General features: G+C 41.7%; 2 protein-coding genes across 3 annotated transcripts; both read left to right on the forward strand.

Moving 5' to 3' along the window:
* The first annotated feature begins 963 nt into the window (after positions 1-963).
* LOC119657557 (monocarboxylate transporter 9-like) lies at positions 964-2,851 on the forward strand. 2 transcript variants are annotated; one of them, XM_038064514.1, is made up of 6 exons: positions 964-1,135; positions 1,195-1,328; positions 1,391-1,517; positions 1,571-1,714; positions 1,775-2,659; positions 2,716-2,851. In XM_038064514.1, the coding sequence occupies exons 1-6, from the start codon at positions 1,105-1,107 to the stop codon at positions 2,829-2,831; spliced, it is 1,437 nt and encodes a 478-aa protein (XP_037920442.1). In that variant the 5' UTR covers positions 964-1,104; the 3' UTR covers positions 2,832-2,851. The 2 variants fall into 2 exon arrangements, with proteins under 2 accessions (XP_037920442.1, XP_037920443.1); XM_038064515.1 differs by having other exon boundaries at positions 964-1,112.
* Positions 2,852-8,799: 5,948 nt separating this feature from the next.
* LOC119656932 (monocarboxylate transporter 2-like) lies at positions 8,800-16,602 on the forward strand. Its single transcript, XM_038063626.1, has 6 exons — positions 8,800-9,233; positions 9,296-9,421; positions 9,475-9,592; positions 9,648-9,791; positions 15,557-16,429; positions 16,487-16,602. The coding sequence occupies exons 2-6, from the start codon at positions 9,308-9,310 to the stop codon at positions 16,600-16,602; spliced, it is 1,365 nt and encodes a 454-aa protein (XP_037919554.1). The 5' UTR covers positions 8,800-9,233; positions 9,296-9,307.
* Positions 16,603-21,207: the final 4,605 nt, after the last annotated feature.

The following is a 21,207-nucleotide window of genomic DNA, read 5'->3' on the forward strand; positions in this document are numbered from 1 at the left end:
GATTTTGATAAAGGCCCAATATTCATCAATATTCTCAGGTGGGGTATTCAGGGTATCGGTGGCCCAGTTGGGAAGACAGCTATCACACTGTCGAGCGACTGCTAGATCAGATGAGCGGTCGGTGTTGGACTTGAAGTCTGTGCAGCCTTGTGAGAAATTGCGGACGCAATACGTAAATCAAGGTAAGTGACCATCAAATGGTGATCCCTTTCCAGGCTGATACCCAACTGACCTTATGGGAAGCTTTCCGCATGAATAATGTGCCACCGATGCCGAGGCAGTGGAAACTGCAGAAATCCCCAAACCTCCCACCATTGTCCTTACTGTTCCTAAAGAGGTGCTCTCTCATCTCCGAGCGAGGTGTTGTCAGAACCGACCTCGGCATTCAGGGCACCCATCATTATCACAATGTCACCTTTGGAAAGCCTCTCGTGAATTGAGTGTAATTGCTCATATAAGGTACTCTTTTTCACTGTATTGGAAATCTCCCTTGGTAGAAATCTGTCAGAAACTGTCACTCAGGTCAAGACAATGTGCCTCGGGGTAGTTGTCAGTAACGTTTTAACACTGAGAGAGACACGTGGGTTGGAAAAAGCGGGCATTCTGAGGGGCCCTCGTATGGAAAAGCAAGGCCTAATAAACCGTAGCTCCATAGCCTCCGCTAGGCAAAATGTATTGAACTGCATACTATTATGGAAAGCATTGAAATATAAGAAAAAGGGTCCACGATAACTTTTATGTCCGAATGCAAACAGTTGAACTATTAAGAAGGATGAAAGGTTGCGGGAGATTGTAAGGGCGAATGTCATGGCTATAGGCAATGTAAAAAAGAAACTTGACCCTGCAAGAGCCTTCCTTTTCTTTACTATAATAAAAAAACAACTGCAGGAAGTCCCCGAGCGCTGAGGTTGAAACTAAGTAGGAGCATGTCCCTCCCACAATTCACAGAAATGACATTTCACTTGCTGATTGCCAACTTTTGGGTATCGTTAGCTTATTTAGCTTGTCAAAACGTGGCTATCTTCTTGGCCAATAATTCCGAATCAAAATTGTTCAATAACGAATTAGGTTTTTACATTAACATAAGCTTTCTTTGACAATTTAATGTCAAGGTCCTGGGTGTTCCTAATCAAAAGCAAATATTGAACCACTAAAATATTTGACAGAAGCAGTTGACTTTCTTTTCTATTTTAGATTGTCTACTTAAGTTGAAAATGGAAGCTGAAACCATGAGTAACACGGAAATGGGCCAAGGATCCAGCGCCGATGAAGATGCCCCTGATGGCGGCTGGGGGTGGATAGTTTGTTTTGCGGTCGGGATCTCCCAAGTGAGGTTATCCATTTTAAGATTTCAAAAAAAATTAACGAATTAGGGTCTAATTTTGAGTAGATAACAATCTTACCAGCCATGCAACAATTCGACTTGATATACAAAGATCACCTGGAGCATTTGGGGTTAACTTCCGCCCAGATTGGGGCCATCATCAATACGAGTAACGCCTTATCTTACTTAGTAGGTGAGGGAAGCGTTCACTTTGGTATGACATAAAGTTCATGATCTCACTTTCAGCGGTCATCAGTGGTCCTTTGTTCCGAATGTTTTCATTTAGGACGGTTGGAGTTGGCTCCGCAATGCTAGTTAGTTTTGCTCTATTTCTTACAGCGCTGTCGAAATCCTTTCCAGCCTATATGCTTGGCTTTGGCGTTCTTTTCGGTAATCAATGGATTTCTCAGTAATCTTTGCGGAGACCTTAACTTTTCAACTATTTGTCAGGTGCTAGTATTGGGCTTTCCTTAACCACGGGCACCATTATCTTGAACACATATTTTTTTCGCAAGCGACGTTTGGCGAATGGAGTTTCTTGGGCTTTGGCATCAATAGGACCCTTCATCATGCCCTATGTTACCAACCTACTATTGGCACGGTTTGGAGTAAAGGGAACAGTTCTAGTTCTTTCTGCAATTTCAATAAACTCAGCTGTATGCGCCCTGAGCTTTCAGCCTGTTAGCTGGCATATTACGAGGGAGAAGCTCAAAACATATTGCAACCCGAGGACTAAGAGTCCGGAAGTCTCCGAGCCTGTAGACGCACAGGGTATTGAATCTAGCTCGCAAGTTTTGTCAGCGCATTCGAAACCTTTGAAGGAAGAAATATCCAAAAGGACCTCGATCTTGAGAAGGATAGCGCGCAATTTTGACCTGGATCTGTTTAAGGATTTTAACTACGTAATAACCATCTTTGGCTTAAGTATCGCCGATTTCGCAGAAATGAATTTTAATATTTTAATGCCTTCTGTTTTGGACAAAATCGGTTTTACGGGGGCTGAAATCGTTACCCTTTTAACGCTGATAGCTTTGATGGATTGTTGCATGAGGCTGTTAGTCCCAATACTTGTTGAGAAACTGGGGTGGAAAAACCGAAGCTGCTACCTGATGGGCGTTGTAATAATGGCAATAGGCCGGGCTATCTTAGCATATTCCAAAAAATACTCGGTTGTATTTTACACATCATTTTTGATTGGGTTTGGAAAAGCGGTGATTACTGTCTTTTTGAACCTCGTTACTCCAAGTTGTGTGACAATTAAGCGCCTTCCAGCAGCAACGGGGATACAAATGACGATGACCGGGATTTTTGCGGTTACTGGAGGACCACTTGTTGGTATGGTGAAATAAAAAGAATATCTGACAGAGACTAAGTTTTGGTCTTCCTTTCAGTCATAATCAAGGACAAATGCAGCACTACAGTCTTGTTGCATTCTTTGAATGTGTTAACATGCGTGACAGTTGTCCTATGGAGTTGGCAATATATTTTTTGTAAGAAGAGACAATAAACATCAGCTTTGGAAAGTCAGTCAGATTGTGCTTCAATTTCACTATTATCACACTTAACGTTGTGCAAGTGGTAAGCTCATAGCAACGAGACAAACACAAGATGAACACAGACATCCATGACAGCTGGGAGTCGAACCAAGAACACAGAACTGGGAAGCTGTCAGAAACTGGCTCCCATGCCAAGAGAAACACCTTGAGGTAGCCGTCAGATGCAACCCGACACCGGATTCGCGTCTGCTTCCACTTGGCTTTCCAGAGTATGAAAGCACATTGCCCTAAGTGTGGCAAGAGTTACACGAGTACTCTCCAGAATCCCACCACCGTACTTCACTTAGGCCCGAATATCTAGTTTATATCGTTGGAACTTCCGCTCAAGTTGGAGAAAGTGAGCAGTCTGAGGACCCTCGCTACCGCTGTCGAGGAGCGTGCGCAAATGTTAACTTTGTTAGTAACAGTGTAATTTCCATCAAATTTGGTAGTATCATGCTCCATAGTATACCATATATTACTGCAAAATGATGATTCTAGGATAAACTAAAGGGGGGTTCCCAGCCAACTTCTAAAATATATGTATATGTAAAAAATAGGATAATTACTATTTGTAACTTTATTTAAACAGGTACCTGTATGGAGAGTATTTTAAGGACTAGATACCATATACACGGACCACCGTATTTCTTTTCAGATATTTGGGTTGGGTAGTTTCTGAGAATGGATCTTTCAAGTAACTGACTCTTTTGGAACCCTCGCACTCCTCCCTTTGCCACCAATGCCAGAACTAATATCGGCTTCGGAAAGTACCAATCGATACCTCATTTGGCCTTATTCGGTGAAAAACAATTTGCCCATATGGGGACCCTCCCCCCCTTATACTTAACGTGCAACTATGTTACTCACTGCATGCAAGGGGATTCACAGCCCCCGCTTTTCTACCAAATTTTGTATCAACAGAGGTGGTTGTTTCTGAGATGATAGGTGTGACAGACGGACAGACAGTGAACAGGTTTGAATAAGGTTTTGTTTTACAGAAAACTGTTTCTATCTTAGACGAACTTTCACAAATCTCTGTCTTCTAATATTTATTCTTCGTCAGTTTGGGATCTTTGCGTCGGACTGACGCTGGTATTTGTCTCCACACCTTTTCGACGTTGTGTCCTATTTATCAGTGTTTGTGTGTGATATTGAGTCCTTCTTGCCCATTCCCTCTGTGTTTGTCAAAATTTGCACTGATTTAGTTTTGACCAGCGTAAGTGCTAAGAGGTCTGTCATTACACAGGTCCCAACGGCACCGTAAGGTTAGAGTTACTTACTGAGGCTATCAGGTTACTTCAGACTACAAGCTATCCAATTGGTATGGCTCGGTAACAACCTGAATTTTATGCCGTTTTCGATTCTCCGGACAAGTTCTGTAGATGAGTATAATTATTAATTTGCGAACCACCGACTGGGCAGGTCGTTTTAATTTAACAGGAAATGTTCATTTTAAGTCTATTGTATTAGGTTCTTGCACATAAAATGGCCGGTTTGGTACTAAAATTTGAAATGACTATAAAGCTTACAAAAATTTATTTAATTAATCAAATTAGGTGCCAGTCGATTCAAAACACTTTTCCCAGCGAGATACAAGAGAATGTATGCCAATTTCGTAGAAATCCAATTTTCGGGGGTTGACAAACTCGTCGAAGGTAATTTTGATGACCTCTTCATTCCTTAATTGTTACTTTGCCAAAAAATGCTTAAAAAAGTGGTAGTCGGTTGGCGAAAAGTCCGGTGAATATGGTGGATGAGGCAGAATCTCATACTGCAATTCGTTCAACTTTTGAACCGTTGTTCTGAATACATGAGGTCGTGCATTGTCGTGGAGCAGTACCACACCATCTCTGTTGACTAATCTCAATTTTTGGTGCATTCCCTCGAGTTGGGCACAGTATTTCGGTGCATTTATTGTTTCTCCAGGTGCCAAAAGAGAATAGTGGATAACTCCAGCTGTAGACCACCAAACAGTCACCATTACCTTTTTCGAATAGAGGTTCGGTTTCGGCATATGCTTCGGTGGCTCATGAGCATCTGCCATTGTGCTGATCGGCGACGATTGTCGTATAATATCCACTTTTCATCTCATGTCACTATTCTGTGCAAAAAGGGATCGCTTCTGTTGCGGGAGAGTAAAGAACTGCAAATTTTCATTCAAAGCGTCATGTTTTGCTCCGTAAGGGCATGCGGAACCCATTTGTCGAGCTTTTTCACCTTTCCAAGTTATTGCAAGTGTCGGAAAACTGTCGAATAGTGTACGCCCTGTTTCTCTGCAATATCTCTCACATACTGACGTGTGTCGGATTCGACTAGCAAACGCAGCTCGTCGTTGTCAATCGATGGTCCTGGATGTCCACGTGGCTCACTTTCAAGGCTTACGTCGCTTGACTGGCATTTTTCGAACCATCGCCGTGAGGTTCGTTTGTGTACCGTATCAGCTTCAAATGCGCTGGTCGCCTCCGTTGCTTTATGACCGAGTTTGAAGGCATACAGAAAAAGTATACATTCTTGGCTCTTTTCTATTTTTTTTCCTCTTTATTCACTGTTATCACAACGATGGTCAACACTGAAATGACTCCTTGATTAAATGTAGGAAGCTTTATAGTTCATTATCTGACACCAACAGCACCAACTGGTGGTGGTTTGATACAGCAAAATCGTAACTAACTTCACTTAATTGCCAAATCGGCCACTTCATGTGCAACAACCTAATAAAATAACCAAAAGATTTGATTTCGTATTTTATCTGAAACTAAAATAATAATCATAAATACAAATCGTTGAACTTATCGCATTTTTGATGGACGTTTTCATTCAAGTTGATTAAATTTGGAGATCTAAATAAAAGGAGAACATATTGAGCAAAACGTCATCAAGCAAACAGATGTGAATAAAATGTTAGATATTGCCTTCTGTTTGTAGTTAAGTCTAAAATTGATAGACCAGTAGCTTACTCCAAACTACAATTTTACTATGTTTTGTATATATATATTTCGGGAGCAACTTGGACAAGGATGAAATTCGTTCGGGTCTAACTAAAATTATTCGGAATAACGCGCCGTTAAAGATTTGTAAACGCGATTTAAAAACGATACGTGAACTTCGTGATAAACCGCTATACAGGGTGCGGCAGCATAACTTCCTTTTTTCAAAACTCAATAAAAACTATTGTATGCATCGGAAAATATTTATTTATTGTTTATAATTTAGGTACATGTCTAAAGTTTTTATTTACATTGTTTTGAAGATCAAATCTGTTAGGTGACGTGCCCCATTCTCCATACATTGCGTAAACCGATTTCTGGTGTTTGTCATGACTCTTGTTAGCATAGCAGGTGTTATGTTGGCAATTTCTTCTTGGATGTTGGCCTTCAAATCTTGTAGGGTTCTTGGACGGTTCACATAAACACGGGATTTCAAAAAACCCCATACCACCCTCGGGAACGACATCAAGAAGACGCTCACACGCGTTCATCCGAGAATTGAAGTCACGTTCTGAAAGTTCCTGCACTATCGCCATCTTATAGGGATGAAAATGAAGATCATCACGAAGAATTCTTCTCACAGAACGATCGGATAGTCCAAGGGCAGATGCGTGTTTGCGCGCAGAACGCCATGGCGATCGCAACATTGACGCTCTCACTGCTTCAATGTTCTCAGGTGATCTAACGGGGCGAGGGACTCCAGTTCTTCCTTTTGTCGCACTTGCAGTTTGTCTGAATGTAGTGACCCATGTAATAATTGATTTGCGATCTGGGACGGGAGCCAAAGGGGCTAAATTAAAGCGATTCCGAAGTGCACGCTGTGTTGCAATAACCGAACATCCGCTTGAAAAGTAAAACTCAACGGCAAAGGCACGCTCCTCACTATTCCAACGCATGATGGCGACTGAACCGTATCGGGACAAAACTTTACAGTATCCCCTCTTGAACGAGACCACTAGCGCTCCGCTATGACATCAACTAACTGAGTGGCGCGCATTTTAAAAAAGGAAGTTATGCTGCCGCACCCTGTACTTTCTCAAGGGGGACAAGGGGAACAACGTCGTCGTCATGGAAAAAACTAAGTATGACCAGGCTGTTTTTCGAAAATTGGAGAGTGGAAACTTCTTCGAACTGAGGAACAACCCACTGCCCGAATCCATCAAAAGGGTCGATCGAGCGTTGAAGGAAGCTAGTGTGGTATTCCCGAATATTGGGCGACTCCGAATGCCTAATCCTGCGCTTCCAAGAATCAGATGTCAACCGAAGATCCACAAGGAAGGAGATGAGATGCGAGAAATCATTGCGGACTCGAACTCACCGACGTACAACATAGCCAAGTGGTTGATTAATGAGTGCCAGAACCTTGGGACGACGAATAGTAAGCACTCAGTTGCTAACTCCCATGAACTAATAGAGAAGCTACAACGCATTTAGAGGATGGGTGAGGACGAGGTGATGGTGCCGTTCGATGTGAAGGCATTGTTTCCCAATACGCCAGTGAAAGAGTCAATTTTCGAACTCGAGAGGTGGCTGAGCCAGTTTGGATCTGGCCCGGAATGAAGAAGAAAAGTTCATATCTATGCAAACCTTGTCAGGCTCTGCATGAACGAAAACTATTTTACATTTCGGGACAGATTCTACAAAACTACCTCGGGAGTAGCGATGGGGAACCCCGTCTCGCCGTTACTCACCGAAAGGTTCATGTCATCAATAGAAGAAGAAATTGAATCGAGGGGAATAATGCCTAAAGTATGGTTTAGGTATGTAGACGACGTATTTGCGATCGTTAGAAGGGACGACATAGACATGGTCATCTCCTCTATAAACAAGATTCATAATAATATCGAGTTTACACTAGAGGTAGAAAAGGATGGGGTTATTGGGGATATTTCTACCTATTTAACAACATCAGGAATTGGGTAAAAAAGTACCAACTGGAAATCGTAGGTTCGAGTCGATCGTCCACCTTGCGGAGTTTACTGGGAAGCGTTAAGGATCCTTTGGTAGCGGACGAAAAAAGCGGGATCTACCGAATAACGTGCAGCGACTGCAATAAAATATACATAGGACAAACGAAACGCCTGATAACGACGAGATTTAATGAGTACATCAAGGAAGCCGTAAATTGCGCTCGGAAACAACAGTCGTCCATAAGGTCATCAGTGGCAGCGCACATAGTCGAAGAAGCCCATATCATTCAACGCGATAACCTTGAACTCTTGCGGCATACAAACTGAACGACAACCTTGGACCCTTGGGAAAGTCTAGAAATTCTGAGAGAAGACGCGACGCGGTTTTTAAATACAGATTCCGGCAATTGCCCCTTAAAATTAATAAGACTTGCCGCGGTAATTAATAGATAATTAGGTTGTGTCCAATTAGTACCTAGCACGTAATATATGCATATGGTATATTATGTGACCTTTGGCACAAAGGGTTGAATTTGCACAGAAGTGGCAACTTTCACCTATTAGAACTTTGTTAATAATAGTGCCATTTCTACCAAACTTGGTAGAATCATGTTCTATGTTATAGTCTACATTCATTCATTCGTGACTCTAGGATGGACTTAAGGGGGGTTATCAAGTCAATTACTAAAAATTATAGTACTATACTATTATTAACTCTATTTGAGCAGATATCGGTATGGAGGGTATTTTGCAGCCTAGGAGCCTCTTGATTTTTTTTTCAGATTTTTGGGCAGTTTCTGAGAAATTTCTGAAGTTACTTATGATAACATCCCCTTAATCTGAGTAAAAATTGGATTAGCTTAATGGAATATAATATTCAATTGTAAACTTGAACTGTTTTCGACAAATCAATAATCATTTCGTTTCCATATCAGTCCTAAAGTTCAGAAATCTGCCATTATCTTGCCAATGGGTTGATACAGAAAATATTGGCGATAAGATACTTTTGAAATAATTTTCAGTTACATTTCAGATCTAGACGCGACTAAATACATAATCACCTTATCAATCTGTACTTTTTAATTCACGAGATGCGTATTATTTATCGCACGTTGTAACCAAGAACGATTAACCTTTTAAAGTGCAGATTTGAGCCAATTAATTTTTAATGTTATTCATCCCTCCATCCATTGGCCAAATAGTGAAAAATACAACTCTGTCGTCCGTGCTTTCAATTAAGTCCACGGAAGTTGCAATCACCACAGGCTGATGAGGAACGAGCTTAAGATACAATATCAGATATTGTAGATTCTATCGGATTAATGCAAGATTAGTATCGGAGCGCAAGATGACTTGAGTGTCATTTCTTCAGGAAAGTGCTGGCGGGCAGGAAGAAAGAATCCTTTTACTATACGACGTTGAGGAAAGTGTTTATGATTGATAACTTTTGGAATATTAACCAATCTTTGGAGAGGTATCTTGAATGTGACATGTTGGCGGTTCAAACAGTGAAAGGACTTTCATAATTCCTTTCAGACTGGGTTCGAAATGGAGGCAGGAGCTAGCAAAAAGTCGAGGAAGGAATTAGAAATGGAGTCAGATTTTCCAGCTCCCGATGGTGGTTGGGGGTGGGTCGTATGTCTTGCTGTAGGGCTCGGTCAAGTAAGTTACGAAAGTGTTAATCTTTTCAAATATGGAACTTCAACTATGAACAGATGCCGCTCATATTCCAATTCGGCTTGATATACAAAGACCATATGCCGAATTTAGGGTTCAGTGCTTCACAAATCACTACCATCATGAATTTGTACAACGCGTTTTCGTTTTTTGTAGGTAAAGTTTGCGCCTTATTTTATTGGAAGTGAATTTCACTGTATTTCAATTTTAGGACTATCGAATGGACCACTCTTTCGACGGTTTTCATTTAGAAAAATTGGCATTGGTTCTGCCATACTAGCAAGCTGGGGCTTATTTCTCACTGCCCACTCGTCGACGTTTTTGGAATATGCACTTTCGTTCGGAGTGCTCTATGGTAGGTATATTCTATAATTTAGTGAATTTTACCATGTTCATATATAACGAAATTGGTGGTAGCTTATTCACATAAGCATCTAAGTATTATGTTTTCCTGTATACTCTTATGTGACGTATTGGTGCCAAAATTCATTCCTCAAACTGGCGATCAGTCAACTTGCCAATGTCAGTGCTTGGCTTTCAATGGGATCCAGTCTCGGATGCTCTTCTGATGAGTACTTAATGTGATCCAGACATTCGGTCGGAATGACATTGCGGTGTAGGTTCTAGTTAGAGGCAAGATTTACATCCAACCTTTCTGATGGCAATTCCATAATTTTAAGTCACCTTGAAACTCTCAACAGCATTTCGGATTTCAACATATAGGCATGCGTCTTGGTTATGTATTTTCCCGTTGAGAGCAGCGGTAGTCAAGTTAGTGTCTCTCTCATCATTGTATTTCTAAAGTAGCCTTTTTCAAAGTTCCAGCCATCACCTGCCCATCGAACTGGAAGTAAGTAAGATCGGCGGGTGAGTGCACTAGTCACGGCATATTAGTTGCGGAGTTCTTTAACCATGGCAATGGCAAGGTCTACGACGCAGGCATGACAAGATTATCTCCCGCGGAAGATGGGTAAGACTCAACTTAAAAAGAAGGATTTGAACCTCAATCATCGCGATTAATAATTGCTACATTCCGAGGCTATCAACAACCAACCCCCCTCCCTCCCTCATGAATTGAAATAGCCTTGTACCTCTTAGGACCACCCCCCCCCCCCCCCCTCCCACGTTTTGCGAGACTGGTGTATTTAACTTCCCAGTAACGATAGGAGAAATTCTTACTGGCAGTTCTGGGGATGATGTCATCGTGTACCTCAAGAATTCAATTCATTAGAATCTTCGTTGGATCAATGACCTTTCGACTGCCTAAGCTAGATTTAAGGCTGGTTAAGCTTCATGCAGTTTTGGTAGGAAAGCATCCGCTCAAGGTACATTTTAATAAGAATAGATAGTTGAATTGAATTTTCTACAACAATTCATAGAGGCTGATCAACCAATGAGGAACTGTGTTATCAGGGCAGCGTAGATTTTCAACGGAATCTTCAACGAGCACCTTAGCATCTACTGCAGGGATCACATTTTCGCTGTGATTTCCGCAAAGAAGAATTTATGGTTAACAGGCCCTGCGAAAAATAGCTTTTCAAAACTTTACGTTCTTCGGTCAAATCCTTAATTCGTAAGTCCAGAAACGAATATCTAACGAGTGCTGAAGACTCCTGAACCGTGGAAACCTCAAACCTTTCTGGTCTCACTCTCGCTGTCCTGCCCAACTAGCCCCTCCGTCCATTAAATTCTCTGACTCCTCATCTGATTCCTCCCAACTATCTTGTGATTTACTCTACCGCTACTTTTCCTCAGTCAGTGTTCCCTCTCCTTCCTCCTCTTCTCTCTCACTAGTGGGTGTAGCCCGGCTTGCATCGCCTACCATTCCCCTCCCTACTCATCTCTTTGTCGAGAACCTTACTGGAAACTTGATGCCAATTTCGACCCTAGCTACGAGGCGATCGCATGTTTGCCAAGAATTATGGTCCCATTTCCCTTCTCTCCTCCTGTTCCACAATCTTGGAAATGACTGTTTATCCGCCAACCTTTGTCACCACATAGTGAAAGAGCAACATGGCTCTGTTAACTGTAAGTCCATTGCCTCCAACTTACCCAACTTTGCCAACTTTGTTGCTAAATGTCTAAATTCAAGGCAAAAAGTGCATACTATGATATTTACACTGACTTTGCCAAAGGCTTTAACACTGTAAATCACAAGATACCCCTATCCAAATTCTCGTCTCTAAGCGTTCCCAGACCACCTGTTAAATGGCTTGCTTCTTACCTTTGCAATGGATCCTGCCCCGTACCGTTTGATGGCTAAGGTCTTCATGTTTTTTTGTTTTTTATCAACCAACTGAAGTGAAAGAAATTGTACCCTGCTCTCCGTCAATACCGATTCAGAAGTGCCAAAGACATTAAAGATCCGATCCACTAGAAATCGGGTTACAACCTTAGCCACAAAGCGCCGGATAGGCTTCACGAAAACTAATTTCGTGAAGTGATCAAGCACGACGATAGCTCCGGGGTTTCCCGACTTTTTTTGGTGGATACGGGCCGATAACGTCGGTGAACAACTTATGCAACGGCTTAGTGGGGAGTGGAGTGGGAACCATAGGAGGACGAAGTGTCTGATTGGACGCTTTCGTGGTCTTGCACGTAGTACAACTCCTCACATATGGCTTCACCTATTGAGCCATACGAGGCCAAAAATATACGCTTTTTATACGATGTAGGGTCTTAGCAAACCATGAGTACACATGGAGTGGTCATGAAATCGCTCAATCAAATCCTCCGTCAATTTCCCTGGAACACAGATTTTCCAACTCGAAACTTCCTGGAGATCATCTCTCGAGGCGTGCTCTGTTCTTTTCTATACACACCCGTCGACCACGCGGGAGAGTTTAAGTCGAGTTCGTCAGTATCATGATCGCGGGACAGAGTGTCAGGAACGATGATCTGTGACCCCTTGCGATGTTTGATGGTGAACTTGATACCTTGGAGCTTTTTTTTGGAGCTGTAATTGCGTTGTGCAGCGTTAAGTTTCTACTACATGAAGACAATAGGGACTTCATCTCCTTCAGGCGTAATTTGGACGAAAACCGCGCCTATGCCGTCTGCATTATGTAGCACCGGAGCGGAAGTAAATCCCAAATTCAGCTGAAGAAACGCTGGGAGCCCATCATCGGTCCAATAGAATCGGCGACCCTTATATATGCTATGCTATGCTATTGGTCAAAGGAGTTAAAACAGCTGCGAAGTCGGGGACAGTCAAACCTGCGCACTTCAGGTGAGCAGCAACCAGTTTAAGGATAAGGATGTGGTCCTCCAACAACCTCGACGACCCCCATTTCCAACAACCGATTTACCTCCGCGTACAAAAGCTTCTCCACAGCTAGCGATACCGGATAGTGAGCGTTAGTTGCTCGGTTTGGCATCTCCTACATTAATGTAAAGCTCTCGAACCCCGCGAAGACGAAATGCCGTTTGTTAGAAAAAGGTCAGGTCCCAAATTGAACGAGCGAACAAAATCAACTCCCAAATACAAGTTTTGACTTAGACTGGGGATGCTCTAGAACTCCAGGTCAGCTGCAAATTCCCTAAACATGGAATTAGAAGGCCCATCTGCTATTTCTAAAGTGAGGTGTAATTTTCGGGTGGGGACTAATTTTTCACGCAGGAATCAGGCAGTTCAGCGGATATACAACTCCTCGGAGCTCCGGTGTACATCAAGCCCAGTACATCCTTACCCTAAAGGCTGATGTTCGCGTATGGTCGCACGAAAGGAAATGATGTGGAGTCCAGTAGGAGCGCACACGGAGTGGACTACAGACGTTAAATGCAATCATCGCCTAGTGATACAGACGAACTACGGACATGACAAGTCGATGGATTAATTGACACAGCCTGACGATGGGAAGCCATTTGTGGTAAGGTGCTCCCTTTCTGACCGTTGTTTTGATGCACACGCGTGTTCGGCACGCCGAATCCGAAATACCTTACGGGGTGGCCAACACAGATCCCAGCGATGCCAGGCTCCCGGAAATTCCAGCACTGTGGAGTAGGCAAAATAGCGTCTAACTGGATGTCAACACCCTGACGCACGAAGGTGGAAATTACGAATCACTAGAGACCTCGATCACGATGGGTTCGAGAGTTGGACGAAAGGCAGGATGGAGTCAAGGGTATGGTTTCCGAGAAGTTCCAAACTTTCCCCTCCATCGCTCCTCCCTATCCAGGAACTCCAGTCCTCAAAATGCCCGACGAAGCTGCGCTACGCTGCTAAGACGTTGTCTGAGTAGCGCTCCAAAGCGGAATACTCATCCCCGCTCGCAGCACATTGAGAAGTTCGTCGTTGGCCAGGAGCATGGCTAGGTGGTTCTCCGACTGTAGAATAGCTTGGAGATACTCGTTGAAAGTGATATACTCCCAATATCACTATCGGAGGCAGGCTGACCGAACCGCTCTAGTAATTCGTCGCACAGCAGATTCCAGGGCAGAGGACCAGCTCTCCGACGATAGAGTCAATACCACCCCAGTGAAGGTCCTGCTAAACAATTAGTGGAGATGCCGACTCAGGGTGTGGAACTGCCTCGTAGGGAATCTTCCGTCAGCATTGGCACCCGATCTAGGAAACTGACTATTGGCTTCGAATCAGGACTTGCATATCCAGATTTCAGTCGACCTGGGTGACATGCAGTTCGTACCATGGTTGGTAGAAACCACGATACAAATTGATCGACGCTTTCGCTGCTTTGCTCATTGCTTTGGACCTCAAAATCCTCTGAGATTTCACTTCGGTTTATCACGCGACATTCTTTGGCTTCGATGTTTTTGTTACTGGGGAGGAAAGAATAATAAGGGACAAACTGAAGTTAAATTCTAACGAATCCAGATTTTCACAATAGGTCTTTTTATCTTATCTGCATTGATGATTGGAAAAATAGTCTAGCTCGATTGCGTTGTTGCTGATGACGGATGGCACCGAGTCATTTTAAATGTACTAAATAAGTTTTGACCGTTCTGTTTCAAGTTTGGTTGAACTCTAGAGGTTGTTTTGTGCCAATATTCTCCCATGTCTGCTGGAAACTTTATACAGAATTTCCTTGGCTTCACCGGATTTCGACCAGCATGCGGATTTGGGGCCTGGCTTTATATCACCTGATCGTTAGTTGATATGTTAGCTGGACAAGCAATATAAAATATCGGACCTAGGACGCTTCCTTGAGGAATACCAGTGAGAGATTTCGAAGGAAGCTGGAGATAATTATTATTTGTGGTGACTCCTATTCTGAACGATAGTGTTCTAAGGGTGCTTTCAGTGATGTTCTTGAAGTGTCCCAGCGCAACGTTTGGTAGTTCTTTGATCATTCTTCTGTGATTAGGTTTGGCCTCTCCGTATATTGAGCTTGTAATTATATGGTTTCGTTAGCAGTTTTAAACTTTGTTATCTCTGTAAAATGATGGCATTAGTGTCATGTGGATCCGAGCCTTCGTTTCTGCAGTTAGTCTATAAGTAGATCTAGGAACCTGGATAAGGTGGCGGTCCACAACTGGTGTTCTTTGTGATCGACGTATCAACGAACGTCTCAAATCTAAAATTTACCGCAATGTCGTCCGTCCTGCCGCTTTTTATGGTTCGGAGTATTGGCTGACTATAAAAGACAATGAGCGGTGCCTTGTGGTAGTGGAGACGAAGATGTTACGTTGGACTAGTGGCGTGACACGGTTTGATCACATCCAAAATGAGCATATCCGCGATCGTTATGGGGTTGCACCGATCGTGGAAAAATTGCGAGGGAAGCGGCTTCGATGGTATGGTCACGCAATTCGTGCTAACGAGAATTCACTTACCAAGATTGGTCTGAACATCGAAGTCGATGGTAAACGACCAAAAGGCGGGCTGAAACAACGGTGGCTTGATATGCTGGATGGGGATTTAAAAGTTTCGCGATTGCATCCAAATCAAGCATTTGATAGAGCCAAATGGCGAAACCGATCACGACGAGTCGACCCCCGCTTGTGAACGGGGCAAAGGCTGAAGAAAAAGAAGAAGAAGAAGAGAAAAACGTGAATTTTTTTACATATACCTTCGCCGAAGAAAATCAAAATTATCCACTGTTCAATGCAAACCTATCCTTATTTTTGAGCAAACCAAATAAACCCTAAAAATATTCACAGGTGCTAGTTTCGGGTTATTTTTGTCGACCATCGTTGTTGTTCTCAACACTTACTTCTGTCAAAGGCGTAGAATGGCGAATGGGATTGCTTGGACACTGGCATCGCTTGGACCGTTTGTCATGCCCATCATCACCAGCATACTCTTGGACCATTATGGTGTCAATGGAACGGTTCTAATTTGTTCTGCGTTCGTACTGAACTCTGCTGTTTGCGCCTTAACTTTCCAACCTGTAAGTTGGCATATTGGTAAAGAGAAGGTAAGGTCCTTGCACTCGATTGAAATGGAGGACCAAAAGCATCTAAAAGATACTGAAACGTACTCAGATGGGATGCTGCCTCCTGTGAAAAATGGGAGAAGAAGCAGAAGGAATGAAAAGTCTTCCATTTACCAGAGAATAGCGTTTTCCTTGGATTTGGACTTATTCAAGGATTCGAACTTCGTTATAACGATGTGTGGATTAAGCGTTGCTGATTTTGTTGAAATGAATTTCGGGATGCTGATGGCGTTCATTTTCAATGGTTACGGCTTCTCGAAGGAGCAAATTGTGACTCTTTTATCACTGATGGCAGGAGTGGACAGTTGTATGCGACTTTTAATTCCACTGGTGGTCGGACAAATGGCTTGGACTAATCGAACCTTTTACATGTCAGGCATTTTAATATCGGCAGCATGTCGTGCTATTGTGGCACAGACGCAGAATTACTCCGTGATATTCTACACATGCTTTTTAATCGGTATTGGTAAAGCCATTACTGCTGTTTTCCTGAACCTTGTAATATCAAGTTGCGTCCCAATTAAACGTCTTCCTGCGGCAACGGGGTTGCAACTGACGATGTCAGGAATTTTCACAATATCGATGGGACCAGTTGTTGGTAGGATTGAACTAAAAAAAGTATTCAAATCCATATTGATCGCGGTTTTATTTGCAGGCGTAATCCAGCAGAAATATAGCGCCGGGACGATGTTGAACTGTTTGAACGTGCTTACAGGCTTAACAGTTGTCTTGTGGAGTTGCCAAAATATATGTTGTAGGAGAAAACGATGAATTAAAGTATCGTACCTCGAAAAAGATTTGACTATATTCTTTGCAGGGACTCTTTCTCCGAACAGCATTTTCAGATTCACATCTTTCAGGACGAACTCCTTCAGATATTACATCTTCATGCCTTGATTCCTCTTTTTGAATCTGATTTTTCTTGTAACTACCACCAATACCATGAATTTTTGAGTATCTGTAGCTACCATTCAATGGCCATAATGCAGGCTATATGAAGAGGAAAAGAGGCAAAGTCTCTAAGCACTCAGACCTTAGTGGTCCGCTGTACCCGTACTTAAAGGTACTATCATGAACCTAGAAAAATAAAGGTCGAAACAGCTGAATCAAGCTGTCATCGCACCAGAGAACAGTATTTCCATTTTTCTTTAAATCCCATAAATATATGAAAATATTTATTTATAAACAAACAGAGTAAACTCCAATTACTTATTGCCCTCAGGAGAAGGAGAGTGGAGAGGTGTATACTTGCTTAATATTTGCAGCCCCTCTAAAAATGTAGCGGAAAGTTATTTGCATAAGCGAACATAGCTAAAGCACGATAGATATGTGAAGTATGTTAATATTGGTTATACAAAAATCAGGTAGATTGCGCTGTGCATAAGCTCTGTGCGTGATATCTACCGGAGATATGTTTCGCTCGTGCTTGGTTGTGGGCTTTGCTAAAAGTCTCCACAACATTTCCATCGCATGGCTTAGGAACTAGCTTTACGAATTTTTATTCATTTATAAAAATCATTAATTGGGGACTAAAATTAAAAGGCAATAAGGGATTGTTCACAGTGAGCAGTGATCATCCTAATTTGATTCCAATTGACCTGTGGCGAAGCGACACTAGGCGCAAAACTGCGTAAACTGCCATGAGGCCGATTTGAAAGAGAGGGACTTACGGGGCCACCAATCTGTAGCGGCTTGAGCAATGACGTTTGTATATTACTGCTACGTTACTCTCCTGGAAGAATTCCGCTGCGAAATATACCCAAAGAGAAATACAAAATAATACCTTAATAACTGTGTATTTATTATACTTGGAAGAGTCACTCCGACTACTACGACGTGTTACACTGGCAAACAATGATTTACATTTAATCATAATAGGGAGAATGTGTTTGCATTCTTGCTACTTGCTGATGGCAACGCTCATGGCGATCAATCGCTGAAGGTCGGATTAGTACAGAGTACTTCACATGGAGTTCATTCGTTGCGACAGTAGCGGCGAACTCCCATAGTTTGCTTGTGAACGGAAAATACCACAGGAACATGTAAATTTCGAGGCCCGCAGCTGAATTGATCTCGAATTCACATGGGCTGCAAATTCTCCGGAATCAAGGCAAGGTCGATCGCACGTCTGGTGAGAGGAAACATCAGCAGGATCAGGACTCGATGGCGAATTAGCCGAACAAAGAAAGTCTATTCTGCCATAACCAACCAACAATCAATTGGCACCGTCATCCCCCTTTGCCTTTGTTTCGTTCAAAAGCGGGGTCAACTTGCCGTGATCGGTTTCGCCATCGCCATTGACTTCGATATTCAAAAATAAAAGTAAAACATGTTAGGTCATAAGAGTCGGTACTACCACTTTCTTTCCAGGTCCAAAGGTGGTCAACGGTTTTCTCTCTATTTCGGGTTCTTCTGGTGTTGCTCCGTTAATAATGTCACGAGTTATAGATCCTAGGGGATCTATGTCCAAAAAAAAATAAAAGATTGGATTTTAAAATTTTAAATTAGACCTTTATTCTGGCAGAGTTTCTGCCTTCCAAATTACAACTCAGCTATTGCAATGTGCGTCTACAATTTATAAGTTAATAAATTGCTTACAAAGGTTTATTGGTTCAATTAACTTTTAGCGTGTGCAAGTATTATGTTGCGCAATGGAATGTGCAAGGTGCAAATACAATGGATTTTAATTCTGTTAGCATTATATTGCAAAGTTCAATGAAATGATATAATTTATGATGGTGACCCGGTTGAGGGCACGTGTGGTGTAGGTGATGCCGTAACTCCTCCCCCCTTAGTAGGATGCAATGGCCAAAGGAATTGTATCCTAGTCGGTTCGCAAGGTGAAGATGCAGCAGGAAGTGGGTCGCTCTGGGTTGTGAGTACGATGCTGGATTTTCGATGAAGTACCATTTGAAGAGATATTATGACGACAATTATCACACAGATTGATGCTGTAGTTATGGTGAGGAAGTCCTTTTGCTTTACATAGGTAACCAGGGCATTGGCAGGTGGGTTTTTTGTAAATTGGTAAGTTCCGAGTTGTTCCAGTTGTAGCTTGTTTATGTGGGGAGATGTAAAATTTATTTGATTGAATGATGTCGGATATATATTTATTTGGTCCCAGAAAGTTGTTGATTTTGATATATAGGTGATTCCGTTTACAGTAATTTGGCAATTTGTGAATCGTATTAAAACAGTTCCTCTTATCTTGATGTTGTTTGGACCGCAGGTAGTATTTATCACGGTTTCGGGCATATTGATGAAGATAAGGTGATTGGGTTCCGCTTCGAAGATTTCTACTTCCTTATCTCGATCGTGGAGTTCGCACTGGGCTGGTTCGTTGTTGATGATTTTCGCAATACATTTTGACTGACTAACTTTCTTCCAATTTGGCGTTTGGTAGCAGTAGAATGTTCCCTCGATGTGGTTGCATTTTTCATCAAAACTTTGGGTATGCTCGGTATTAAGGATTAGGTAGGGTTTCATTCGGATTATTTTTGTTCCTTGGATAGGTAGAGGAATAACATGGAAGAGTGTGTAGGATTCTCTCAGGGTAAAGGGGATTCTAATGTTAAAAATGATATTCGTTCCATTTGAGTAGGCTTGTAGACTTAATAACTCGTAAATATGTTCTATTGTTGTAATGTTGATATTCTGATTTTCAAATGTATGATTTATCTCTGCTAATTCGTGAGGGTTTAGTATCATTTTCGGGATTATATTGAGTTTCGCTAGGACAATTGCTTCAGCGATGCCTGTGATATGTTCATTCAGTAAATCGATGTTATAATTAATTTGATTCAAATATTGCGAATATTTGAAAATTTTATAATCATTTCTGATTTGGTTCTGGGAATTGTCGTTCAAATATTTGAGGTACCTAGTGATTACTTCTTGTTGTTGATTAATATGTTTTGTTATGTTTCCAAATCGTTCAATCATTTGTGTATTCAATTTTGTTTGTTGACTAAATTCCGATTTCAAACTATTTTCATTGCCTAATATAATATCAATTTGCCTATTAATTCTCTCGGCGTCGCTAGCATCCAAGTTGCCAGTGATTCCTTTAATGATGGTACCCAGTCCGTTTATCAACCCTCTTTTTGTCCGTTTGCGAGGTATTATGGATAAGAGTTTGTTATTAACTTCCTTGAGTTTGCTTCCCGTAATTTTCAATGATTCCGATAGTTCAGTAATATTGTCGAAAGTCCTAAGTGAGTCAGTTATTCTATCAATGTTTTCTTTGTACTCGTCTAGCCGTATTATGTGTATTAGGTCACTGTATGATGTAATCAAACGTGCGTCGCCAAGTTTTATTGGTAAAAGTCCGTTCCTATTGGTCAGGTCCTGCAAGTCTATTTTCTGTCCGAGTGTTGCAAGAAGTTGCCTGAAATTTCCGTCTTTTTTTAATTTTTGCTTTATGGGTTTTTTTATTGTTATTAGTCAAGATAGTAATGTGATTGTCCTTTTTTACTTTCTGACGTGAAAACCTACGAGTTAGTTTATTTCTCCTACATTCCCTGCGATAGATTATGGATCCCTCATTAACAGTTTCGGGGTCATTTCTATTCATATTTAATTTCTCTAGTTTCTTCCTTGATACTTCTTCTAGTTTTGTTTTTATCTCTGGATAGAGTTTATCTCGAAATTCCCTAAGCCTTTCTAAGTACTCATGCAGGTTGTTATGTTTTATATTTTTATTGAATTTATACGTCCTTCCGTAAAATAATTCGAAAGGGGTATACTTAGTGGATGAATGTATCGCATTGTTATATGTTGTTATGACTTCATTCAGGATATCTTCGGGATCTTTGTCCCGGTGGTTATGGTATATTATTCTGTATGTTTCAGTTATGGTTGAATTAAGTCTCTCAACAGGGGCATTGCTACTTGTTTGTTGAAACGAGGTGATATGGTGATTAATATCATATTGTTTACAGAATTCTGTAAATATTGAGGAGGTAAATTCCGTTCCTTGATCGGTGACAAAGGTTATGTTTTCAGGTACGCCGTGAAGGCTAATAAAATGTCTCAGTGATTTAATGATCGCCAGGCTATTTCGAGCAACCAGCATATAAGCTGCAGCAAATTTGGAGAATTTGTCAATTAATGTAAGAACATATTTTTTGTCGATTGTATAAATATCTATGTGCAATGTTTCAAGGGGTTTCTTGGGAGCTTCTGAAAATTGAAATTTCGGTTTTTGAGGATTCCTATCATACTTTAAGGTTTGACATTGTTCGCAGTTGTTGATTACTTGGGTGATCTTGCTTTTCATGTAAGGGAAGTAGCATTCCCTTTTTAGGTGGGCAAGTGTTTCGTTTATCCCGCGATGGTTATTTTTTGTATGATAGTTGCGAATGAGGGTGTCTTGTT

Source organism: Hermetia illucens, chromosome 5 (assembly GCF_905115235.1).
Source record: "Hermetia illucens chromosome 5, iHerIll2.2.curated.20191125, whole genome shotgun sequence".
In the NCBI taxonomy this organism is placed as follows: domain Eukaryota; kingdom Metazoa; phylum Arthropoda; class Insecta; order Diptera; family Stratiomyidae; genus Hermetia; species Hermetia illucens.

Coding starts and splice junctions, on each gene's coding strand:
- LOC119656932 (XM_038063626.1), top strand. CDS start 9,308: ATGGAGGCAGGAGCTAGCAAAAAGTCGAGGAAGGAATTAGAAATGGAG. Junction 9,422..9,474: donor TTGCTGTAGGGCTCGGTCAA/GTAAGTTACGAA, acceptor AACTATGAACAG/ATGCCGCTCATATTCCAATT. Junction 16,430..16,486: donor ATCGATGGGACCAGTTGTTG/GTAGGATTGAAC, acceptor TTTTATTTGCAG/GCGTAATCCAGCAGAAATAT.
- LOC119657557 (XM_038064514.1), top strand. CDS start 1,105: ATGTCAAGGTCCTGGGTGTTCCTAATCAAAA. Junction 1,136..1,194: donor CTGGGTGTTCCTAATCAAAA/GCAAATATTGAA, acceptor TTTCTATTTTAG/ATTGTCTACTTAAGTTGAAA. Junction 1,715..1,774: donor TGGCTTTGGCGTTCTTTTCG/GTAATCAATGGA, acceptor ACTATTTGTCAG/GTGCTAGTATTGGGCTTTCC.